Source organism: Herpailurus yagouaroundi, unplaced genomic scaffold, assembly GCF_014898765.1.
Source record: "Herpailurus yagouaroundi ecotype Mexico unplaced genomic scaffold, PumYag 188, whole genome shotgun sequence".
NCBI lineage: Eukaryota > Metazoa > Chordata > Mammalia > Carnivora > Felidae > Herpailurus > Herpailurus yagouaroundi.
Genome location: NW_024412419.1, coordinates 26375190 through 26399020, shown reverse-complemented (window position 1 = coordinate 26399020; position 23831 = coordinate 26375190). Strand labels below are relative to the sequence as shown.

Sequence of the window (23831 nt, the reverse complement as noted above, 5' to 3'; positions counted from 1 at the left end):
TTTTGATGGTTTCAGATCTACTGTTGTATTTCATGGATTTCATGTGTTATTTCATGGATTTTGAAGCATATCTTTTCCCCTACATTTAAAAATCTTTCAAACTGAGATGGGTTTTACAACCAGTACCAACTTACTAAAGCTATCAGCCAGGCTGCTGTCATGCCACAGTTTGTCATTGCCTGTGCGTGAACAAATTTGGTCATTGATGTTAATATTGCTGTTATAGCTTTGTCTAAATAGGATGAAGACAGTACATTCAATAAGGTAAAAGTCAAATTCAAAGTGATGATAAGAAGAGAATGTGTCATTTTAACTGACACTGTTTTTTCTCTTAGTGGTATAATCAAAGGCATTTTCGATTCAGTGAAGTACCATTTTTCTTATAATTTATTTTCTTCTAGCTCTTCTTCTACACAATTGACAAGGAAGAGCAAATACATTCTGTACATAATTCATAAAGTCATGCTCATAAACTCATGAAAAGTCTCAAAGGCCTAACCTCCCATATATACTTGTTCTATTCTGCTCTCTTTTCTATAGGACACCAGTAGCTAGAGAAGTAGTCAAAAAGGGCAAAGAAAAAAAACCTGGCAGACATTAGACATGTTGCAATTACTGGGGATGAGATGATGTAAGTAGTAGATATCAGCCAACCAGATAACAAATATCCCTGGGTGGACTGATCCATAAGGCTAAGATTCTCATCCTATATAATTTTTCCTTCTGAATTTATTTTATCTATGATAACTAAAATATTTTACTTATTTAATAGTGATGCCCACATACTGCACAATAGTCACAGCATAGTATTTTAGAATTCAGGCTCTGAAGTCAGATTGCCTGGGTTCAAATCTTGACTCTACCTACCACTTGCTAGCTATGAGACCTTAGGCAAGTTACTAAACTTCTTGGTACTTAAGGTTATTTATGTAAAAAGTAAGGATAATAGCAGCAGCCTCAGAGTGTGGGGTTGTGGTGAAAATTAAGAGATAACACACATGAAGCACACACACTGATGCCTGGGCACACAGCACAGTGTAAAATAAATGCAGCCTATATAAAGATAATATTAGACTATAGTTTTTAATTTTAGGTGATAGGAAAGTAAAGATGAAAAATAACTGCTTTGGTTTTAAAATGCCAAGTGTACATCAAAGTAAGACATTTACAGCTCATATTCTAACATGCAGTCAAGCATTACCCTTAAACACAAAAGGGAGTCTGATTAAACCACTCCTTCCTGCCTTGACAATGAGGGAAGGACCAGTTTCAAAACAGAGCTAAAAATGAGGCTAAAACATCTCCAACAGTGGGTCCAAGGAGGACACAAGTAATATCCTGGTTTTTGTCAGAATGCTATAGGTAATCAAGTTTGAACATAGGTAATAAAGCATTAACTCTAAGTCTATACACATTAATAATAACACTTAAAAATCTGTCAAATACTTTCAGGAAGTAGCTGGATCTGAAATCACGGCAATCACATGAATATTATTTGGGATGGCTACCAAACAAATGTAAATAAAATCTTACCTTGTCCTGTAACTATGACAGCTATTCCTTTTTCTAGTTCTTCAATACCTTTCTTATACCATTCCACAGCTTGCTCCTTTTGTCCTGCTTTAAAACAGAAATAATTATTTGTATATATACGAGGCATTACATACTAGAATATACTAAACATTTCCCAAATCATGCTGTTATTAGATGATATATGACAAAGAGGACTGTGATCAAATAAATCTGAGGAATATTACTATATGACTTCTTGGTACCTTTAGCATCCTAATGTGTATACATTTCCCAAAGGGGAGGTATAGACATCAGTATTTCTCAAAATTTTAGGGTTGAGTCCTTTGTTTATCATCTCATGGTATTGATGCTTGTAACCACTGAAATGCTGTACTATGGAAAGAAATTTTAATTAGGGAGAATTTATTTTAAATAATGGTATTGAAAATACATACAGTTAGAAAACATAAACCTGATTTCAATAATGGGGGAAAAAAGCACTATTTAACCAACCCAACTGTATTCAAATCGGATGTAATTTGTTCATTGTTGGGTGCCTCCTTTTTGGAGTTAGCTTTTATTTTAAAAATGATTGCATCATGAGAACTGATACGTGAGATTACAAGTGTGGCATTTAGTAAATGTCTATTTTCTTTCAAACAAATGACTGGTTTACAACATTAATTCTTGATCCAAGTTAAGCCTAAAAAACACCTAAAAATTCAGCATAATCAATATGTATGTAGAATATTTCTATAAAGTGTATGTATGTAAAGTGGTAACAACCACATACAAATCTCATTGTTTTTGAAAATTAATTTCTTAGTCTTTAGAATCTGAAAAGTGGCACAGAGATACAGTAAAGGTGGAAATCATCTATCAGCACTAAGTTTTTCTTTTTTCCCAACTTATGTCCCCATTTAATCAAACAACAGTTCCCATGTCATTCCTTAATATTATCTGAAATTTCAAAGCCAGTAAAATATCATGACTCCCTTGATTAACAAAGATGAAGTAGTCTTATCAGAAGCACCACACACAACTAAGTAATGCTGTCCTCTTATGAATGTGTACCACCTACTCCTTCCATCATCCCCCAAATAAATCACTATCTAGATTCAACCCCTGGGATGGGGTAATTTCTTACTAATTGTAGTGCCACTAGTATTTCACACAGCTTCTAGGCCAGAATAATGACACATGAAGAAATTATTAAGCATTTGTTATAAGGGTGGGTGGCTCAGTCAGTTAAGCATCCAACTCTTGGTTTAGGCTAAGGTCATGATCTCATCGTTCATAAGTTCGAGCCCCACATGGGTCTCCATGCTGACAACGTGGAACTGCTTGGAATTCTCTCTTTCTCCCTCTCTCTGTGCCCCTCCCCACTCACTCTCAAAATAAAGTTAAAAAAAATAATTTCTTACATACCAATTCAATTCAAATTTCTTACCATCCAATTCAAATTATTTGGATGCTGACCTTCCTATTTTTTTAATAAAAAAACCTATTTACATGTACTTTTGGTTTTTTAATTTGAAAAAAAGGGAGGGAAATATAGAAAACAGTAAAATAGCATTTGCATTCTGAGTGGTGGGAAATGATAACAATGTCACATTTGCTTAAACATTTTTTTTTCATAAATTACAATAATAGATACAAAAGAAGTTCCTTTTTTGTGCCTCTTCCCATTTCCAAGCTCCTTTCCTTTCTAGAAACCACTATAATATATTCAGTGAGTATCTTTCTAGTACAAGTTTTTCTATTGTACCTATTTTATTTCTACCATTTAAAAATTTTACATCGCTTTTGAGTTCTATGTTGCCATATAGAGATCTACTTCATTCATTTTGACTTCTATATAGTATTCTTAAAAAAAAATTTTTTTTAATGTTTATTTATTCTTGAGAGAGAGAGACAGAGACAGAGCATAAGTGGGGGGAGGGTCAGAGTGAGAGAGGGACACAGAATCCGAAGCAGGCTCCAGGCTCTGAGCTGTCAGCACAGAGCCCGAAGTGGGGCTCAAACTCACAAGCTGTGAGATCATGACCTGAGCTGAAGTCAGATGCTCAACCGACTGAGCCACCCAGGTGCCTCTCTATATAGTATCCTTTATCATCCTATAATTTATTCGACTATTTTTCTATTAAAATATATTTAGCTTATTTCCAGTGTCTCAGTATTTCAAATAATGCTGCAATAAACATCCTTGTACCTGTCCTTGTATGTATATGTGCCAATTTCTCTAGGGTATGTTTAAGGGGTAGAATTAATGAGTCATAGTTCAGTTCATTTCCATCCACCAGAAATCAACAAACTACTTTCTGAGAGTGCTTGCACCAATTTCCACTCCTAATAGCAGTGTGTGACACTTACCACTGGCAACATCCAAATAAATGTTTTAAGGAGGCTGAGTATATTACTATCTGCAAATGAAATGACTGATTACAGATAAATTCACATGCTCAATACTCAATTACCTAACATTTTTTGATACGAGGTAGTTGATTTGCTATATTAATTGAATCTCTAAGTCAGTATGATAGTAGAAAATGCATAAATAATTATTACAAGACTTATAAGTACAAGACTACTGGAGAAAGGATAGATATATAGGTCAGTAGAACAGAAGAGAAAGTCCAGAAATAGACCCACACACATAACATGGATTGACTTTGACAAAGATGACAAGGTAAGTCAATAAAGAAAGAACAGCCTATTCAAAAAAATGATGCTAGAATAACAGCCCTCCATATAAAAAAGAAACCTTCATACAACATAGAAAAAATTAACTTGAAATGGATCACAGACCTAAATGTAAAACCTAAAACTATTTAATTGATAGAAGAAAACAGACAAAATTCTTTGTGATTGTGGCTTAGGCAGAGATTTAGAAGATAAAAATCACAAACCTTAAGAGAAAAAAACCTGATAAACTAGATTGCATTAAAATTAAAAGCTGGGGCACCAGGGTGGCTCAGTCAGTTAAGCGTCCAACTCTTTATCTCAGCTCAGGCCTTGAACTCACGGTTGTGAGTTCAAGTCCTATGCTGGACTCTGTGTGGAGCACGAAGCCTACTTTAAAAAAAACAAAACAAAACAAAAAAAAAAAAACGGGCGCCTGGGTGGCACAGTCGGTTAAGTGTCCGACTTCAGCCAGGTCACGATCTCACGGTCCGTGAGTTCGAGCCCCGCGTCAGGCTCTGGGCTGATGGCTCAGAGCCTGGAGCCTGTTTCCAATTCTGTGTCTCCCTCTCTCTCTGCCCCTCCCCCGTTCATGCTCTGTCTCTCTCTGTCCCAAAAATAAATAAACGTTGAAAAAAAAAATTAAAAAAAAAAAATTAAAAGCTCCTGCTCCTTAAAAGACAGAGTTAGATAATGAAAACACAAGCCCCAAATTGAATGGGAGAAAATATTTGCAAACCACTATGTCTAAAAAAAGACATGTAACCAGAATACATAAAGAACTCTTACAACGATAAAAAAAATTATCCTCATTAAAATATAGTGGGCAAAAGATCAAATAATGTATACTTTATCAAAGACAGACGTAACTCGCAAAGAAGTACAAGAAAAGATGTTCAACATTATTAGCTTTTAGGTAATTACAAATTAAAATCACAAGATCCCACCTAATTTAGAATGGAAAACAATTCCAATACATCGACTATACCCCCCCCAAATTTTTTAAAGCACTTAAAATTATAAGACAAAATAAAAATGGACCTCACATATACTTGGAAGGGTGAATACAAAATACAGCCACTTTGGGAGAAAGTCTGATAGCTTATGATATTAACGTACACATGTTTACCACATGACCCAGCAATCCCTTCTTCTTTGTATTTACCCAAAGAAATGAAATGAAAACGTTAAAGACCAGTACATGAATGCTTATAACAACAGCTTTATTCCTAAGAGCTAAAAACTGGAAACAATCTAGATGTCCATCATTTAGTGAATGGATTAACAAAATGTGGTACATCCATATGTAGAATATTATCCAGCAGTAAAAAGGAACAAACTGCTGGTAAATGTAGGAATGTGGATGAATCTCAAAAACATGCCAAACGAAAGAAGCTAGACACAAAAGGTTACAGACTGTATGAATCCATTTAAATGACACTCAGTGAAGACAAAACTATAGGGACAGATCAGATCTGTGACTACCAGGGGCTAATCGAAAGGCAAGGGGACTGATTACAAAGGGGCACAAAGTAGCTTTTGGAATGATAAAACATTCAGTATATGTTGTTGTTATGGTTACCCAACTCTTTGTAAATACTTAACTACACACTCTTAAAAGAGTTCAATTTTACTGTATGTAAATTATACCTCAATAAATCTGACTCTTAAAAAGTGCAACACTCTCAACATTTATGTGGAAGTATATTCGTTGTGGCTTAGAATATTACACCTGAACTACAATCTTCATTACAAGATTAAAATACAAAAATTAGAAAAATATTTTTAAAACATCTGTTTAAAGGGATCAAAGAGTTTTCAAAACAGTGAAAAGTATCAAAATTTGTAAAGGTACCATTTCATATTCATTAGGATGAATTACTAAAATTACAAAAATTACTAAAATATAGAAAGGAAAAAAGCCAACAGAGGTGGGTCTAGCATTTGGAGCACTTTTCTACCTGAAGCAACTGCCAATTCTGAAAGCAAAAGTGGCCAAGAAACCAAGCAGAGCTTTCAGCAGACTCATAGAGCTAAACTGACAAAATGCAAATTCCAGGACATGTCCAGAAAAAATAGTGGCAAAACTTCCAAGATTTTGGTTGGGACCCTGCATTACTGAAGAGTTAAGAACTAGACCAGCCTGCACAATGGCTAGAAACCATACTTAAATCACTTCACTACCTTTACCCTGAAAGTAAGGGAAACTACAGCCCTTACCGTCCACTGATCACCCTTTTGACTAAACTGTGGCAGAAAAACTAAAGCTTCCAATGGTCTCTAGCACAGAAAAGGCCCTCAATACAGTTCTTAGTTTCCTTTATACATTGTTCTTAACTATATAAACCCAAGTAATACTCAAACTCAACCAACCAAACTGGACCAAGTCAAGAGAAGAGTGGGGCGGCAGAAACTTACATTCACTGTTGTAGTTGAAATTATTAGCTAATAATTTTAACTACAAGCAAACTACATAATCTATGGCAGCGACCCAAAGGTCAAATATTGTCAACTACCTGTTTTAGTACATAAAACTTTACTGGATCACACCTACTATATGAGAATTTTGAGTAGCTGTGACAACTTAAAATATTTACTAAATATTTAATAAATTCAACAACAAAAAATCAAACCCAACATAAAAACTGACAAAGGACATAAAAAGACATTTTCAAAGTAGATATAGAAATAACCAATAAGCAAATGAAAAAATGCTCAACATCAGAAATTAGGGAATGCAAATCAAAACCATGATGAGGCATTGTTTCACATCCATTAGGAAGACTATTATTTAAAAAACCCTGAAATTGGGGCGCCTGGGTGGCGCAGTCGGTTGGGCGTCTGACTTCAGCCAGGTCACGATCTCGCACTCCGTGAGTTCGAGCCCCGCGTCGGGCTCTGGGCTGATGGCTCAGAGCCTGGAGCCTGTTTCCAGTTCTGTGTCTCCCTCTCTCTCTGCCCCTCCCCCGTTCATGCTCTGTCTCTCTCTGTCCCAAAAATAAATAAATGTTGAAAAAAAAATTTAAAAAAAAAAAATAAAAAACAAATAAAAAACCCTGAAACTAACCAATGTTGAGAAATTAGAAACCCTTGCCCACTGGTAGTAGCAACATACAAATGGTACAACTGATGTGGAAAAGTCCCTCAAAAAATTAAACACAGAATTACCATATGATCCAGCAATTCTACTCCTACGCAGATACTCAAAAATACCCAAAGCAGGGAAGCAAACAGATACCTGTATATTCATGTCCATAGTAGTATTATTCACAATAGATGGAAACAACCCAAATGTCCATCAAAAGACAAATAGTTAAACAAAATGTGGTGTGTGTGTGTGTGTGTGTGTGTGTATATATATAAAATGGAATATTAGGCAGCCTTTAAAAGGAATGAAATCTGGGACGCCTGGGTGGCTCAGTCAGTTAAGAGTCCAACTCTTGATTTCAGCTCATGTCATGATGTAATGGTTCGTGGGTTTGAGCCCCACTTCGGGTTCTGCACTGGCAATGGGGAGCCTGCTTGGGATTCTCTCTCTCTCTCTTTCTCTCTCTCTCTCTCTCGTGCTCTTGCTCTCACTCTCTCTGACCCTGCCCTGCTTGCTCTCGCTCTCTAAAATAAATATATTAATTTAAAAAAACGAATGAAATCTGATACATACTACAACATAGCTAATGAACCCTGAAAACATTATGTTAAGTGAGGCAAGTCAGACACACAAAAAATACCGTATGATTCCATTTACATAAGGTACCTGGAATAGGCAAATTCATACAAACAGAAAGTAGGACAGAAATTACCAGGGACGGAGGAAAGGGGAGAATGGAGAAGGGAATATAGGTGGAGAGTTATTATTTAATAGGTACAGAGTTTCTGTCTGGATTGATAAAAAGTTCTAGAAATGGATAGTAGTGATGGTTGCACAACACTGGGAATGTATTGAATGCCACTGAATTGTATACTTAAAATGATTAAAACAGCAAATTTTATGTTATCTATGCTTTACCACAATAAAAAAAATTACTGGGGCACCTGGGTGCCTCAGTTGGTTAAGTGTCTGACTCCTGATTTCAGCTCAGGTCATGATCTCATGGTTCATTAGATTGAGCCCAGCATTAGCACAGAGCTTGCTTAGGATTCTCTCTCACCCTCTCTCTCTGCCTCTCCCCCCACCCCACCCCCTGCACGTGCACATTCTCTCAAAATGAATAAACTTTAAAAAATTACTAAATGGCCCATTACAAGCAATTTGCTATCCCTTGGTATACAGCAATGAAAATGAACAAAACTGCTGCCATGTGCAACATCACAGAATAATTGACAAGCATTTATTGATTTCATTGTAAAGCTCAAGATGAGGAAAAACTGATCTACAGTGTTAGAGTTAGGATTTGTAGATACCTTCACAAAAGATGGGGAAAAGGAGCACGTGGAAGATGGAAGAAAGCATGACAAAGGCAGGCTTTTTGAAGTAATATTCTATTTTTTTTAATGTTTTTATTTATTTTTGAGAGAGAGAGAGAGAGAGCAAGTGGAAGAGGGGCGCAGAGAGAGAGAGAGAGAGAGAGAAGGAGACACAGAATCCGAGAGAGAGAGAGAGAGAGAGAGAGAGAGAGAGAGAGAGAGAGAAGGAGACACAGAATCCGAAGCAGGCTCCAGGTTCTGAGCTGTCAGCACAGAGCCCCACATGGGGCTTGAACCCATGAATAACAAGATCATGACCTGCACTGAAGTCAGACACTCAACTGACTGAGCTGCCCAGGTGCACCAGTAATATTCTATTTCTTAACCTGGTGTGGTTTCAGACTGCTATGTTCACTTTGAAAATTCATTAAGCAATAAAGTAATTGTGCACTTTATATATAAGTTAATCAAAGTTTACCTAAAAACTAAAGAACAGGAGAAAATCAGATATATTGATATGCAAAGAGAGTCCCAATACATTGAAAAGGTACAGATCAGTTTACTATAACATTTGTTTCCTCTAATGAATACTTACATTTATATAAGTAAACAAAATCAGATAACTTATTAGCAATCATCTTCCCAAGGCTAAGATTACAGAGGATTTTCACTCCCTATATTTGTTCATTATTTTAATTTTTGAGTATGTGCTACTGTACAAGCAACAGAAATACTAACAACATCCGTCTTTAAATTTGAGGTAAGTCTAGGGGTACCTGGGTGGCTCAATCAGTTAAGGGGCTGACTCTTGATTTCTGCTCAGGTCACAATCTCATGATCTGTGAGATCGAGCCCCATGCTGGGCTCTGCATAATGGCATGGAGCATCCTTGGGATTCTCTGACTCTTCCCCACTTGCGCTCGCTCTCTCAAAATAATTTTAATTTAAAAAATATAAATAAATAGAGGTAAATATAGTGGACTAAGTTATGAATTATCTACTTCATCTTTTTCATTCATATAGTAGTAGTACCCACACTGCCAGAGGGAGGGTCAAAACAAGAGTAGTTTGAGGTAGAGAGAGAGGATATGTGTTTGTAGTAAGTAAGAAGATGGGGACATAAGTCCTCACTCATCATTTAAAAAAATTTTTTTACATGTTTATTTATTTTTGACAGAAAGAGAGACAGCATGAATGGGGAAGGGGTAGAGAGAGAGGGAGACACAGGATCCAAGGCAGGCTCCATACTCTGAGCTGTCAGCATAGAGCCCGACGAGGGGCTCGAACTCACGAGCCGTGAGATCATGACCTGAGCCGAAGTCGGACGCTCAACTGACTGAGCCACTCAGGCACCCCATTGGTCATCATTTAATAGCTGTATGACTTGGGGAAAGTCAGTCAATCTCTCTGAGCTTTAGTCTCCTGACCTAAAACCAAGATGACATTTTTTTACCTAACCGAGTTATGTCAAAAATCAAATGAAATAGGATATGTGACAGACAATACTTTAAATAACAAAGAAGCATGTAAACATTACTTTTACTATTTTTATTACACTTAGTACATTTGTTGGTTGACTAATTTAAATCCTTCTACTTCTTAACTGCATGCACAGTTGTACGTTCTTGTGTTTTCCTCATTTAAGTTATATAAAGCCACTGCTTTTACTTATTTAGTCCTTAGTATACGCCTACAAAAAATTCCAGGGAACAAATATATTCATTTTCCTACACAATTTTCTGCTAGCAACTTGCAAGTGTAACAAGTATCTTTAAAAATCCTACAATAGATTTTATTGTGTGCTAAATACTAAGAAACCACAGGGACCACGAAGCATCAGCAAATAGCCCCCAGATTAATTCTCTCATAGGTCACTATCACTGGAAAGGACACTTAATTTAAAAAAAATTTTTTTAATGTCTATTCATTTTTTGAAAGAGAGAGAGCACGTGCATACGCACGAGTAGGGGAGGAGTGGAGAGAGAGGGAGACACAGAATTCGAATCGGGCTCCAGGCTCTAAGCTGTCAGCACAGAGCCCAATGTGGGGCTCAAACTCATGAACCACAAGATCATGACCTGAGTTGAAGCTGGACGCTCAACCAACTGAGCCACCCAGGCGCCCCTGAAAAGGACACTTTCTACTGTGTTTTAATTCAGCAAGAAAGTCACACTTGCATTCACTTTCTAACTTCAAGGTTTATTTCTAAAGTAAAAACTTATTTTCCAGGGCGCCTGGGTAGCTCAGTCGGTTGAGGGTCCAACTTCGGCTCAGGTCATGATCTCATTGTTTGTGGGTTTGAGCCCCTGATCGGGCTCTGTGCTGACAACTCAAAACCTGGAGCCTCCTTCAGACTTTGTGTCCCCCTATCTTTCTGTCCCTCCCTGACTCATGTTCTGTCTTTCTCTCTCAAAAATAAAATAAACATTAAAAAATATTTTTTAACTTATTTTCCCATTTAATTCCCATGTTTTGAATTAAAAGGTTTTGAATCCCATGTAAAGAAATCATTTCGGTTTTGGACATTTTCTTTAAACCTCAAGAATGCCAATTAATTTATCTTTTTAAAAGTCTTTTGTATTTACTATGGGTAGTGGGTAAGTTTAATTTTTTTCGGTGCATTTTCTCTATTTTCCAAATTCTCCACAAAAAGCTTGCATTACATTCATATATGAATACAGAAAGATTGGGGCGCCGGGGTGGCTGAGTCTGTTAAGTGTCTGACTCTTGACTTCAGCTCAGGTCATGTTCTCATGGTTCATGAGTTTGAGCCCTGAATCGGGCTCTACACTAACAGTGTGGAGCCTGATTGCGTGCTTGGGATTGTCTCTCTCTGCCCCGTCTCTGCTCACGTGCATGTGCGCATGCTCTCGCTCTCTCTCAAAATAAACTTTAGCAAAATTTTAAAGAAAGTACAAAAACATTAATTTTATATCTTTTATAATAAGAAGCTAAGACACTAAGTGAGCTTAGGCAGAGACTTCCAACTTTTTTTCTGAACTAAGGGTCACAATTAGCAAAAAGATTTTTATATCACTCTTCAGATAATTCTCTTTCTTTCCCAAATGTAATTTACACTGCACTTGTGTCCTAAAAATGGTAACAGAAACTAGGTATGAAGGTTTAAAACAATGTTCTAACATAACCTCTAGGAGTTATAATTTAAGAGGACTGTTGAAATTAAAAACAGTAGTTCCATTTTCTGAGGACCTACTAGGTGCAAGCACTAAGTATTTTCCAAACATGGTCTCAGTATAGTAAGTAACTTGCCCAAGATCTTAAACAGTCAGAATTCAAATGCCATTTTGGATATTAGGCATTGCAATTAAAAAAAGGATAAAATTAGACCCTCAAAGCTAAGGAAGAGGAAAGCAGTCCCTAACACCCAGGAGCTGGCCTAGTACTATCAGTATCAGCTAGGGTCTGGTGTAACTAAGAGTTGATCTGGCATTACACCTAGGTCTGGTGTTCTTTCGAACATAAACAATTTCATACAACATTAGCATCAGATAAGGCTACTCTATGATGGTGATGGATCAAGACAAACACAAGACACAGACAAAACATGAACACTGTCCAAGCCATGAGACACCAAACACCCCCCTTTTCAGCCTAATGAGTGCTTCTCAACCAGTAACAGCTTGAGCCTTATTCTATTCTTCCCTCTTCCTAAATCACATTTAATCACACTTAATCATAGAATATCTCCACCTCCTCATATCATCCAATCCAGAGTAAAACTCTACTTCCTTAAATCCTCCTCAAAATCACCCAATACAAGCCCAAATCCTAGAGTAAGTTATTTCCAACACCCTTTCCCTAGGATGCCATGGTTTCCACAGCGCACGTTCTCCCTGCTTCAATGATAAATCGCACCTGTTCAATTACAGGTGTGTGTTCCTAGCGATGGTTGACTGAAAGACATTGACAAAACCCACTTAAAAACAACAGTTACTTCTCTTCCTCTCTATTGTAGCATTCTAAGTATCGGTAGAAGAGCTGGAAAGATACATGAATAAGTTTAGAATGTCTATGCTCTACCTAGTTAGCTGTAAAACAAGTCTCCAAGATAATCATAGATTTTGCTATTTTTCTTTCTTCATTGACCAGAAAGAACAACTGCTGACATGTGAGTCTGCTCAAAGTTTTATTCTATAGGATATCTAGCATGAGCAGTTAATCCACAAAGAGAAAAAATAGGCTACATTAGCACATTAATAATTTCACGGGTATTATATAGGTCAAGGAGAATTGTAAGCCAAAAAAAGAGGAAACCATTAGAAAAATAGAGAATCCATACTTTGCTAGAAGTCAAAAGGCCAACTACTGGATTGGATGGAGCACGGGGAATATGACAGTAGAAAAAAGAGGTAGGAAAGGTTAGGGAAGATCCTTTGTCAATAATTTAATAATTTTAATAATTTAATAATTTAATATCCATTTACTGACTATTCCTCAACTATCATCTAGATGACTCATCTGGATAGATTCTTAGGAATCTAGTTACCAGGTGAGTTTTATAGGGTTTAACTACATTTTACATTAGGAAAAATATAAACTGCAATAAAAAAGATCTAAAAACAGAGCAAGGGATACAGTTCCTAACAGTGGCTGCCTTTTTGTCTTTTTAGTGCAAATGCCACTAACTAGTCTTGAAGAGAAATGTGAAATGTTTATTGTGTATTTAATAAAAGATGATGTTATTCTTTTGGAAAAGGGTGATATTATATGAATGTCCATCCATCAGAATAATTATTTCCTTGTTCTAATCATAGAAACTTCAGAGCATAATCATCAGGCCCAAGAAAATTGTCTGAAATCAGTCTTTTCAACATGGTAACTAGCAGGTTTTAAGGGTAAAAGAAAGCATACCAAATCTGACATTTATTTTCTCTATTCTCTATCTTTACCTTCTGAAAATACAGATAGGCAAATATTTTGTGCATGTTTTAAACAGTGTAAGGATGGGGGCGCCTGGGTGGCGCAGTCGGTTAAACGTCCGACTTCAGCCAGGTCACGATCTCACGGTCCCTGAGTTCAAGCCCCGCGTCGGGCTCTGGGCTGATGGCTCAGAGCCTGGAGCCTGTTTCCGATTCTGTGTCTCCCTCTCTCTCTGCCCCTCGCCCGTTCATGCTCTGTCTCTCTCTGTCCCAAAAATAAATAAACGTTGAAAAAAAAAATTTTTTTTAAATAAATAAATAAACAGTGTAAGGATGAATTATAGGGAATTACACAATTATACGACAATTTTTCAAAATTCTGCTTTAAATATAAACTGGGAATAAATATAAAAAGATTCTATTAGACAATTTCTGGCCTTGATGCCAGGTTCTTCAGCGCTACAATATCCTGAGAAACCAACTCTCTCTCTTTCATACAACGTACTGGGCCCTTACTGTCAAGTTCTACATACTCCAGGTAATCAAACCACACCTACAAAACCTGCACCACTACTTGCAGGAGTCATGCCAAACATGTTCGGTCATGTTCCGGTTAATCCAAAGACCCACTATGACAACCTCCTCCTTTCCCCCAAGTATTCCAAAGGGTCTAGTGCAAGCATTACAAAATAGAGAACCTGCCTAGTATAAAGCAGAAAGTACAATATTCTTAAGTTCACCTAAACTCTGTTCCTGGTTCTGCTAATGTGAGTTCACTCTTTAAATTTCAGTTTGTCCATACACATGATGAATATAAAAGGTTATCAGTTTTCCAAAGATGTTCAACAATTAAAAATATATCCACAAATTATTTAACTCCTTGACAAAAATGAGAGATATATAAAATGCATGAAAACACACACATCTTTTATTAATCACATAGCAAATGCCGTCTTATCTCACTGGAGAGGAAGTGAGTTTTTCTTAAGTAGCATCGAGAATGCAGAGCTATGCAAATGAATTAGTATCCAATAAATTCTTGCTTTAATGAATAGAACTCAACTATCCTTACATTAGGTAAACAGAATTTGCTGTGTTATTCTTCTCTGTTTAAAATAGTGTGGCTTCATACAAACTTAGGAATTCATGAAAATTCAGTATCAAAGCTGAGTATGCCAAAAGAATAAAACACAAAATAAGCAGTCACTATATAAACCACATGTATACACTACTTTATTAAAATAAGATTTAATTTGGCCTTTATTACTTCAAGGCATCAAATGTTTCAATTAATTAACACCACTATAGTCTGAAATAGCGCACTTCACCTGCAGAAACAAAGTGGCTTTCAGCACATTTAGAAGCTAAATCAAGTTGCTAAGGGAATAGCAGTGCATCACATTACTAGCCCCTTGATGGTTTACCAGAGTTAGGAAACCTTTGATGACTGATTTAAAGACAATTCATGTTTGCCTTTTTTTTTTTTTTTTTTTTTTTTTAGTAGGCCTCATGCCCAGCACAGAGCCCAGTGTGGGGCTTGAACTCACGACCCCAAGACCAAGACCTGAGCCAAGATCAAGAGTCAGACACTTAACCAACGGAGCCACCCAGCAGCCTCAAAGGGTTCTATTTGTTCATATATACAGTATTTTAACACAGTGGGAAAGAGGGAGAATGAAATTCTTGTATTCTTCTATATTGTCAATGACAACTGAGAGATAAATAGGCTTCAAATGTGAACTCTTGCAACTACTGGATTAAGGCTCAAGTACAAAAAGTTTCAATATTCTGAAGAAAAAATAGGAGATAGAAGAGAACCATGACAATATAAACTTAGCTTTAACTCATTTTTAAAGGAAAATGAATAATTTGTTTCAGTTTGAATTACTTTTGGCATATAAGGCATCAGTTGCAGAACTCAAACTGAAGAGTTACCAAAGCCCATTCCCACATCTTTTAGAAACTAAAATAAAGCAAAAAACTTTGAATAGAAACATTATCGGTAGAATGAGGGTGATGTGGTCCATGGATTGCTTAAGTATTTATACTTAAAAAATATTTTACGAGGATTTAACTATAATAGATGCAGGCATACATATGATACTCTAACATAAATTATAAGTATGAAACACAAAGTCTAAATTCTACTTCTGTCACTTATCCCTCACATGAAACTGATTTCTCTTTAAATCTAATAGCCTCAGATCTTTTTTTTTTTTTTCATATCTAGGTTTTCCTTGCCCTCTCCTCTTATCCTACCTCCCTCCTAACTCCCATCACTCAGTGTTAAATAAAATATCCTTATATTTTCTGGCATTCTTTTTGTAAATACTACAATGAATCTACCTTTAAAGATCTTCCCTCTATTCTAAACCATCTTTTGACCTAGACTGGTAAACTTCTGAAGACCCTACTGTAACCAGATAGTGCAATAAAACAGTGCTTCTCTAGGAAGAGACGATGGTACTCTTCATCCTCACCAAGGATCCTTGGATGTTCCTAAGTGGTGGTACAGCATAAAGCAGTTAACAAAAAACTTCCTTCCACAAACACATGGTATTTTTGTTCTTAAACAGAACTCCTTCCTATAACTTTTTTTTTTAATAAAGATTTTTTTTAAAGCAATCTCTACACCCAACGGGGGGCTCAAACTCAGAACCCTGAGATCAAGAGCTGTGTGTTCCACCAACTGAGCCAGCGAGGTGTCCTTTCCTAGAACTCTCTTAACCTCCACTGTCCTAACAATCAAAAACCATGAATGCCTGTCCCTTTCCTTAAATCCAAAGGAAATAGGTTTCAACAAAACTGAAATTCTAGAACAGTTTCTGCAGTTGACAGTGGTGAAATATTGCAAATGAACAGCAGATTGGTTTTTTTTTTTTCCTTTCTGACAATGTAAGTGAACACCTAATTGAGATGGGATAGAAAAATGTTCTTTGGTAGTTACAGGAAAAAGAAGACCTCAGCGTACCAGAGAGAGAGATGAAAGGAGGGATTTTCAAAATGTTTTAAGACGTCTTCTAACTTCAGCTCTCATCTCCCATAAAAAAATTTTTTTCATTAGCAATCAGCATAGGTTTGAAATGCTTTAATCCTTTGGGACTCAGTTTGTTCATCTGTAAAATGCTGATACTAACAGTACTTTTAACTCACAGGGTAATTGTGAGGATTAAATAGGTAATACACACAAACCTAATAGTACAGTGCTTGGTGCACAGAACCACTTAAAAACGCTTTAAAAAATCTAAAGGATATAGATTTTGCTTTCATTCAAAGTGGGAAAGAGGGAGATGAAAAAAAGATATACATCTTTGCTTCAAGTTTTATTATAAAACGAGCTATGTAAGTTTTTCCTGTTCATTTATTTAACATTTCAATTTAGAAACTTAGAGGCAACCTTGTTATACTGATTTACATAAAATCAAACAAGACACAAATTTCACGTTAAACTAGAACTTGATAGAAAAGCACTTGGGAGTCATTCTATTGATAAAATGCCTGTCCTGTAACTTCAAACAAAATGCCAATTTAGCTATAATCCGATGCAGCTGTTCCTTTCAAAATTAAGTCACCATTTGTTCTTTTTTTTTTTTTTTTTTCTGACACTACAGTACCTTGCTTTCATTAAAAGCTTCTAACAAGGCACAGCTTCTCCGATACCAAAACCTTTTGGAAACCTGGCTCAGAGGAAGCCACACACTGTTTACAGTGCTAGAAAGGATCCGTGTGGTCACTCTAGGACAACTGTCACTGTCACTAGCACGTCCGGCTGTCTCAGGGACTTGGGTCATGTCGAAGTAAAGGGGAAGGCTGGTGTCTGAAACAAAGTCGACAGCTAGGGTGGCTGAATGGGGGGAGGTTTAACTGAGAACAGGACGAGGGTCTGACCGCGGTGAAGCCGTCTGGTGGGGTGGATCAATTCCGAGGGTGCACTGCCCACTCCCAGAGCAAAGGGACGCAGGTGTTGCCATCCCTCGACAACCCCACCGCTTTCTTCCTGGCGCCGCCTCCCCCCCTCCTCTCAGCCCCCTAGTTACCTTTCTCGTCCTCATCGATGCGCAGGGCAACGGAGATGTACTCGAAGGCCTGTTTGTGGAAGGCTCGGACGCGCTCGGCCTCCCCGCCCGGCACTGGTGCCGGGGGCGAGGCCGAGGCCGGCGCCGGCGCGGCCCGGGAGCTCCTCTTGGCAGCCATGAGGGCGCGGGAGAAGCGCTGGCAGAGCCACACGAAGAGGAGCCCCAGGTGGAAGGCGACGAACCGCAGCAGGGCGAAGCCTATGAACAGCGGGTAGGAGAAGTAGTACAGGTTCCGCTTATGCTGCGACTCCGGCGGGGGGGCCGGCCTGGGGGCGGGACGGGCGGGGGTCAGGCAGGGGGGCGGAGGCCTGGGAGGCACCGGGCTGCTGCCGCCGCCGGAGCCTTTCTTCTTCCCTCGTCCACCCGGAGAATTCATTCACAGCTCCCACTGCCGCCGCCGCCATAACCCGCCTCCCGCAGACCGACGGCGACCAAGCGACGGCGGCGGCCACTGGGACGGCGAGGGCCACAAACGCCCGCGCGCCCGCCGGTCCCAGGAGCTCGGCACCTCCACGCGCTGCTCGCAGGCTCCGCCCCTTTCTCCGCGCTCGGCCAAGAGCACAACCCCTTTCCTCCTCCAGCGGTCGGTAGCTCCTGCCCCTCCCTCTCGGTGTCCTCTCAGCCTCCTGGTAGCTCCGAGCGGTGACCGCGCACGCGCACGCACACCCATGTCTTTCTCCGGCGCGCGCGCGCACGCCGCCGTCTTTGTTGACCCGAGCTCCTACTGCGCGTGTGCAGTTCCCGCCCTTTGGGCCCTTCCCAGCGGGACTACTGTTCCCAAGGTACAGTTCGGCTACGTTGTCCTCAGGGACTGGTCGCTCTTCTGACAACGCTGTCCCCGGCAACTGCTTAGCAGGGAACCTTGGTCATCAACTCCTCAACGCAGGCGGGTACAGCTGCGGCTTGGGGTCGTTCTGCTAGTTCGCAGGGCTCCTATCTCGCACTGTCATCGTTTTCTTATATTTCTTTCAGCATTTTCTGCCAGTCTTCCGCAAGGGATGGTTCACCTGTGTTCCATCTCAAAAGTAATGGGTACCATGAAAACACTCTCAGTGTCCATCTATAGGAAAATGATTAAATGAATTTTGGAATACCTATATGTAATTCCGTGGACCATTTAAAAAGAATGAGGTGGACCTATATGTACTGATAAAGAAAGGTGTCCAGGATATATTGTTAAGTGAAAATAGGAAATTACCGATCGGTGTGGTATGATTCTATTTTGTATTAAAAAGAAAAAAAAAAAAGTAAGGGTACCAATCTGGGAATTATTATCTGAGAAAGAAGCAATTGTAGAGACGTATAAACTCAAGGTCACCGAAAACAAAAATGTTAGCTCACTGGAATGAAGTGAACGATTCTAGAGGTTTAATTAGTATGTGTTTAGATGTCTATTTTGAAGAATTAATTCGTTTGAATAGGGACATTCCTAGGTTTTGCACAGTAATCACCCCACAGCTTACTAAAGAGTCCAGACTGGACCTTTTTTTTTTTTTTTTTTTTTAATCTACTGGATGTCCCTTCCTTTGGGGAACTACCTACCCACTTCTGCTGCCTGTATTCCAATGAGCTGCAAGCACTGAACCCAACCTCCCACATCACAGAAGTGGAAACATGAGGTTAATATACTCTCCTAGAAACTGGAATCTTGGATGGACACACTGGGATAAAAGATAGTAGGAACTGAGTTGCTCTAAAGAGCTAGTCTATCAGTTCATCTCATTGAGATCCCCAGAGCTGCCAGTCTCCTGGACTGGTCACTTGATAGTGTAACCTATCCAATAAACTATTCAGCCTGTATCTCTATTTCTCTGTTTCTCTCTCTCCCTTTCTCCATCTATCTCTCTTTTGTTTCCTCTCTTTTTCTTTTTACTTGGGTTAGCCATAGTTGTTTCTTGTTGCCTAAAATTAAGGAATCCTAACTGATAAAGTCCCCATTGTTGACAGAGTGAGGTTTATAAATGCTTCATGCCAGCTTCCAAGAATCTGGCTTGGAAAAATTTTGTCTAATTTTTTCCCACCACTACCTCCCTACAAACATAGGTTATTGCAAAAATGACTTACCCCCTGTTTCGCTCCAACTGCTCCCCACCCCTTTGCCTGCCTGTGTGCTTCTGCCAATTCCTCATTCTGAAATGTCCTTTCCTTCATATTTGATTAATTTCCATTCCTAATTTTTCTCTTTTGAACACCATAGTACTTTTGTTGTAATGTGAAATCCCTTATATTTATACATATATCATGCAAAGAAGATATGTGTAACTTATATGTACAAAGAAAAATAATGAAACAAACAGCATCCAGTTTCAGAAAAACTAATGTGACCTGTTCCTTGAAGCACTTTGTGAGCCCCTCCCTAATCTCAATCTCCCCCTTTCCAGGAAGCTCCTGTCCAAAATTTTGTACTCATTGTTCCTTTGCCTTTCATTTTAGTTTCGCAATGTCTGTATGTATTTCTCTACAATATATTGTACAGTTTTGCCTGGTTTTGACCTTATACAAATGCAACCATACCACATGTATTCTTAATTAGCAGTTTTCTGCTCAATAGTTAAGTGTTTGTGATAACTCCTTGTTGATTTGTATAGGTATAGTACATTTATTTTCACTGCTATGTGGTTTTCCACTATATGAATTTACAACAATTTATTTTACCATTCAACTGTTGATGGTGCCAGTTTTGTTTTTGTTTTTCCTTAAACAACTTTTTAACTTGCCAAGACATGGCATACAGTAGAGTGGATCTGGAGTCAGATTGGTTGCATTTAAATCCCTGCTCCACCACTTTCTATGATCTTGGACTAGTGAGTGACTCAGCTTTCACATCTATTACATAATAACAGATTAGTGCCTGGAATGAAGTTGCTGCTTGATAAGTTGTTGAATGAAGAATGGTTCTCTCACATTTACATATATACTATAATCCACTAAAATGAATTACTAGCAAGTTTCCAAACATTCATTGCTCTTTCCTAGGACTACAGTTCTCCTTGTGTCATTTTTCTTTCCTTTAGAATTGCTTCTCCTCCTACTTCCACTGTCAAAATCTCTCATGGTTTAACCATAATGTTATCTTCTTTTCTTAAATATTTATTTATTTTGAGGAGGGAGGGGCAGAGAGAGAGGGAGAGACTGAGTCCCAAGCAGGTTCCATGCTATCAGCACAGAGCCCCACTTGGGACTTGATCCCACAAACCTTGAGATCATGACCTGAGCTGAAATCAAGAGTCAAATGCTTAACCGACTACGCCACCCAGGCACCCCTGTAATGTTATCTTTTCAGTAAATCCTTCCCTTATCACCTGCAGCAGAAATGATTCTATTTTTTAATTCTTATGACAATTTGGTTGTGTTATTCTATGACTCTTCTAATATATTGCCTTGTGTGACAGTTATTTAAATGCTTTGTCACCTCCTGGTATAGATGATAAACTTATTTCAAGGCAGTGACCAAACCTTACCCATTTTGGCTTACTTTCTGCACCTAGCCTGATGCCTCGCTTATAGTACTCACTTAATAAATACCAACAATTTGAGGGGCGCCTGCGTGGCTCAGTCAGACTTCAGCTCAGGTCATGATCTCACGGTTCGTGGGTTTGAGCCCCACATCAGGCTCTGCACTGACAGCTCGGAGCCTGGAGCCTGCTTCCAATTCTGTGTCTTCTGCTCTCTCTCTGTCTCTCCTCTGCTTGTGCACACTCTCTGTGTCTCTCAATAAACATTTTTTAAAAATTAAAAAAAATCAATAATTTGAAAAACAATTCAAACAGGTAATTGTTGTAAATGTCTGTTGCTGTGTAATAAACCACTCCAAAAATTTACTGGCTTAAGATTACAGCCATTTATTTACTCATGATTTTGTGGATGAGCAATTTGGGCTGAGTTTAGCAGGCAATTCTTTTGGCCTTGCCTTGCCTGAGGTCATTCATGTAGATGTTAGTCATCTGATGGCTTGATTGAGCCTGGTTGGCCTAACTATCCTCACTCATGTGCCCAAATGGCAGTGGTAGCTGTTGGCTTGGGTATGTGTCTCCAGCAGTATATTCCAGACTTCTTTACATAGCATCTGACTTCAAGAGAGCATGTGTGGAGGGGCGCCTGGGTGACTCAGTCGGTTAAGCGTCCTAAGCTCAGGTCATGATCCCACGGCTTGTGGGTTAGTGCCCAGCAGCATCGGGCTCTGTGTTGACAGCTCAGGGCCTACAGCCTGCTTCGGATTCTGTGTCTCCCTCTCTCTCTGCCCCTCCCCTGCATGTGCTCTCTTTCTCTCTTGAAAATAAATAAATGTTTAAAAAATTTAAAAAAAAATTTTTTAAGAGAGTATGAGTGGAAGTGCAAGTTCTCTTAAAGCCTAAACCCCACAGCTGCACATTGTCATTTCTGCTGCATTCTGTCATCAAAGCAAATTGCTAGTCCAACTCCAAAGCCAGAAATGGGAGAATAAATTCTACACTTGATGGAGGAGTGACAAATTCACACTGCTAAGGGGGAATTTCTATATGGAATTATTGTGGCCATCTTTGCAAATAATCTACCCTAGTGATTATGTGTAAAATTTCCTTTTATCTCAAGTTAAAATTTCAGCTTAAACTGTAGATGGATTACTCATCTAAGAAAGCATCTCCCAACCATTTTGCTGAATCACAAAAACCTTCTTAGTTTTAATCGTGAGGTAAATTAACACAATTTTAGGGTAACAGGAACAATAAGATGATGACTAGTACTACTGCTAATATTTATTGACTCCATATTCTGGGCTAAGCAGGTTAACTTATACTGTCTCATTCAACCATCACTATTTGAGGTAAGCATTGCTGTCTACATCTTTAAAAATAAGGAACCTGAGGCTCTAAAAGTCTGTTACTTGCCCAAACATCACATATTAAAGATACATAGTACTTCAGGGAGTTAAGGAAAATGTTTTTACATAGTCTGTTTATATATTATTAATTATGAAATAAATATATCTTTGGCCCCTAGAGCAGGAGTGATCTTTTTTTTCCCTTGGCGTCCAGGTGTTAAGTCTCTGGCCTCTGGCCTCCCCCTTGCTAGGTCTCTGCTATTCACTTGTGCTTAATATAGACTGTGTCAATATACCTTTGCCAATTTTTTGTGTGGTAAAAATATGGGATTGAGAGTCAGAAAGACGGGTTTGGTGTCCTGGTTCTGGCAGTCATTAGCTGTGTAGTGTGGAACGTGTTCTTTGAGTAGTTCCTCTGTAAAATGAGTGGAATAAGAATGAAATTACAAAATGAAAGAATTCACTTAAAGCCTTCAGCATAATATCTACGATATAAGAGGTATCAATAAATGTTCTGTCTTTTACACCTACAGTGCTGTTCCAGAAATCAGACTTTCCTGGGATCTCAATTTTTAGTAAGCTCTACACATCTTCTGCCTCTTGGAATTATACCCCAGTCAAATCCATTTTCTGAATTGACATCTTCCTAAATTTGTTTCAAGAAGAACAGTGCCTGGTTGTTATCCTGGCCTTATAGTCTGCCTGGACTGAAGATCCTGACCTTTTCATTTAACCTACAGTGGGACAGCCTCCCAGTTTGCAGATGGTAAGGACTTGCAGGACACTTAATCTTAAATGGAATCTGGGCCAGTTTCACCAGGACAAAAAGGAGGAGCTGAGTACTGTGCTAACTAATCCAGGACATTTGGTCATTTTATCACTTTAACCCATTAACTTATTTACAAAGTGATTATCACCAGATAGTTTTTTTTGTTTGTTTTTTTTTGGGCGGGGGGGTTTGGCTATTTTAGCTCTACTTCTCTTCTAAGGAACTCCTCAAACCTTCAGCTTGAGAGACACTGGATTATCAGAAGTAGGGTCCAATGACAGATATTAAGGACCACTTTTCAGAAAAGTTAAGAGAGAAACAAAACAGTAACAGTAACAGTTGGGGGATTATTATCCAATAGCTGTGTTAAGCAAAAACCTAATTGTGGGCAATTAATCATTTCTCTGTATTGAGTCCACATTGTGATGCATTTTATTCATTTACTTGTTCAACAAATAGATATTAAGCACTGACAGCATGCCAGGCAATGAGTAAGGTACCAAGATTATAGGAGGGGGTAAAATCAGATTTATTATCTGATACAGTATCTAAAAAACTCAAGTAGCAACTAGCAACAGTGATGAAACATATACAGGAGTTCCAGGTGTGGTTGTGGTATTCAAATTTTTTTTTCAACGTTTTATTTATTTTTGGGACAGAGAGAGACAGAGCATGAACGGGGGAGGGGCAGAGAGAGAGGGAGACAC

At 38.5% G+C, this 23831-nt stretch overlaps 1 protein-coding gene across 4 annotated transcripts in view; it reads right to left on the bottom strand.

Annotated features, from left to right (window-relative positions):
* SPAST (spastin) overlaps positions 1–18059 on the bottom strand; it is a 51982-nt gene extending 33923 nt beyond the window's left edge. The window contains exons 1-2 of one of the 4 annotated variants that reach the window (XM_040496454.1): positions 17516–18059; positions 1534–1617 (exon numbers count right to left, since the gene is read on the bottom strand). In XM_040496454.1, the coding sequence (XP_040352388.1) occupies positions 1534–1617; positions 17516–17930 (499 nt within the window). In that variant the 5' untranslated portion in view covers positions 17931–18059. Of the gene's footprint in view, positions 1–1533; positions 1621–17515 lie in introns of all 4 variants that reach the window. The other 3 variants (XM_040496453.1, XM_040496450.1, XM_040496451.1) reach the window with 3 other exon arrangements.
* Positions 18060–23831: the final 5772 nt, after the last annotated feature.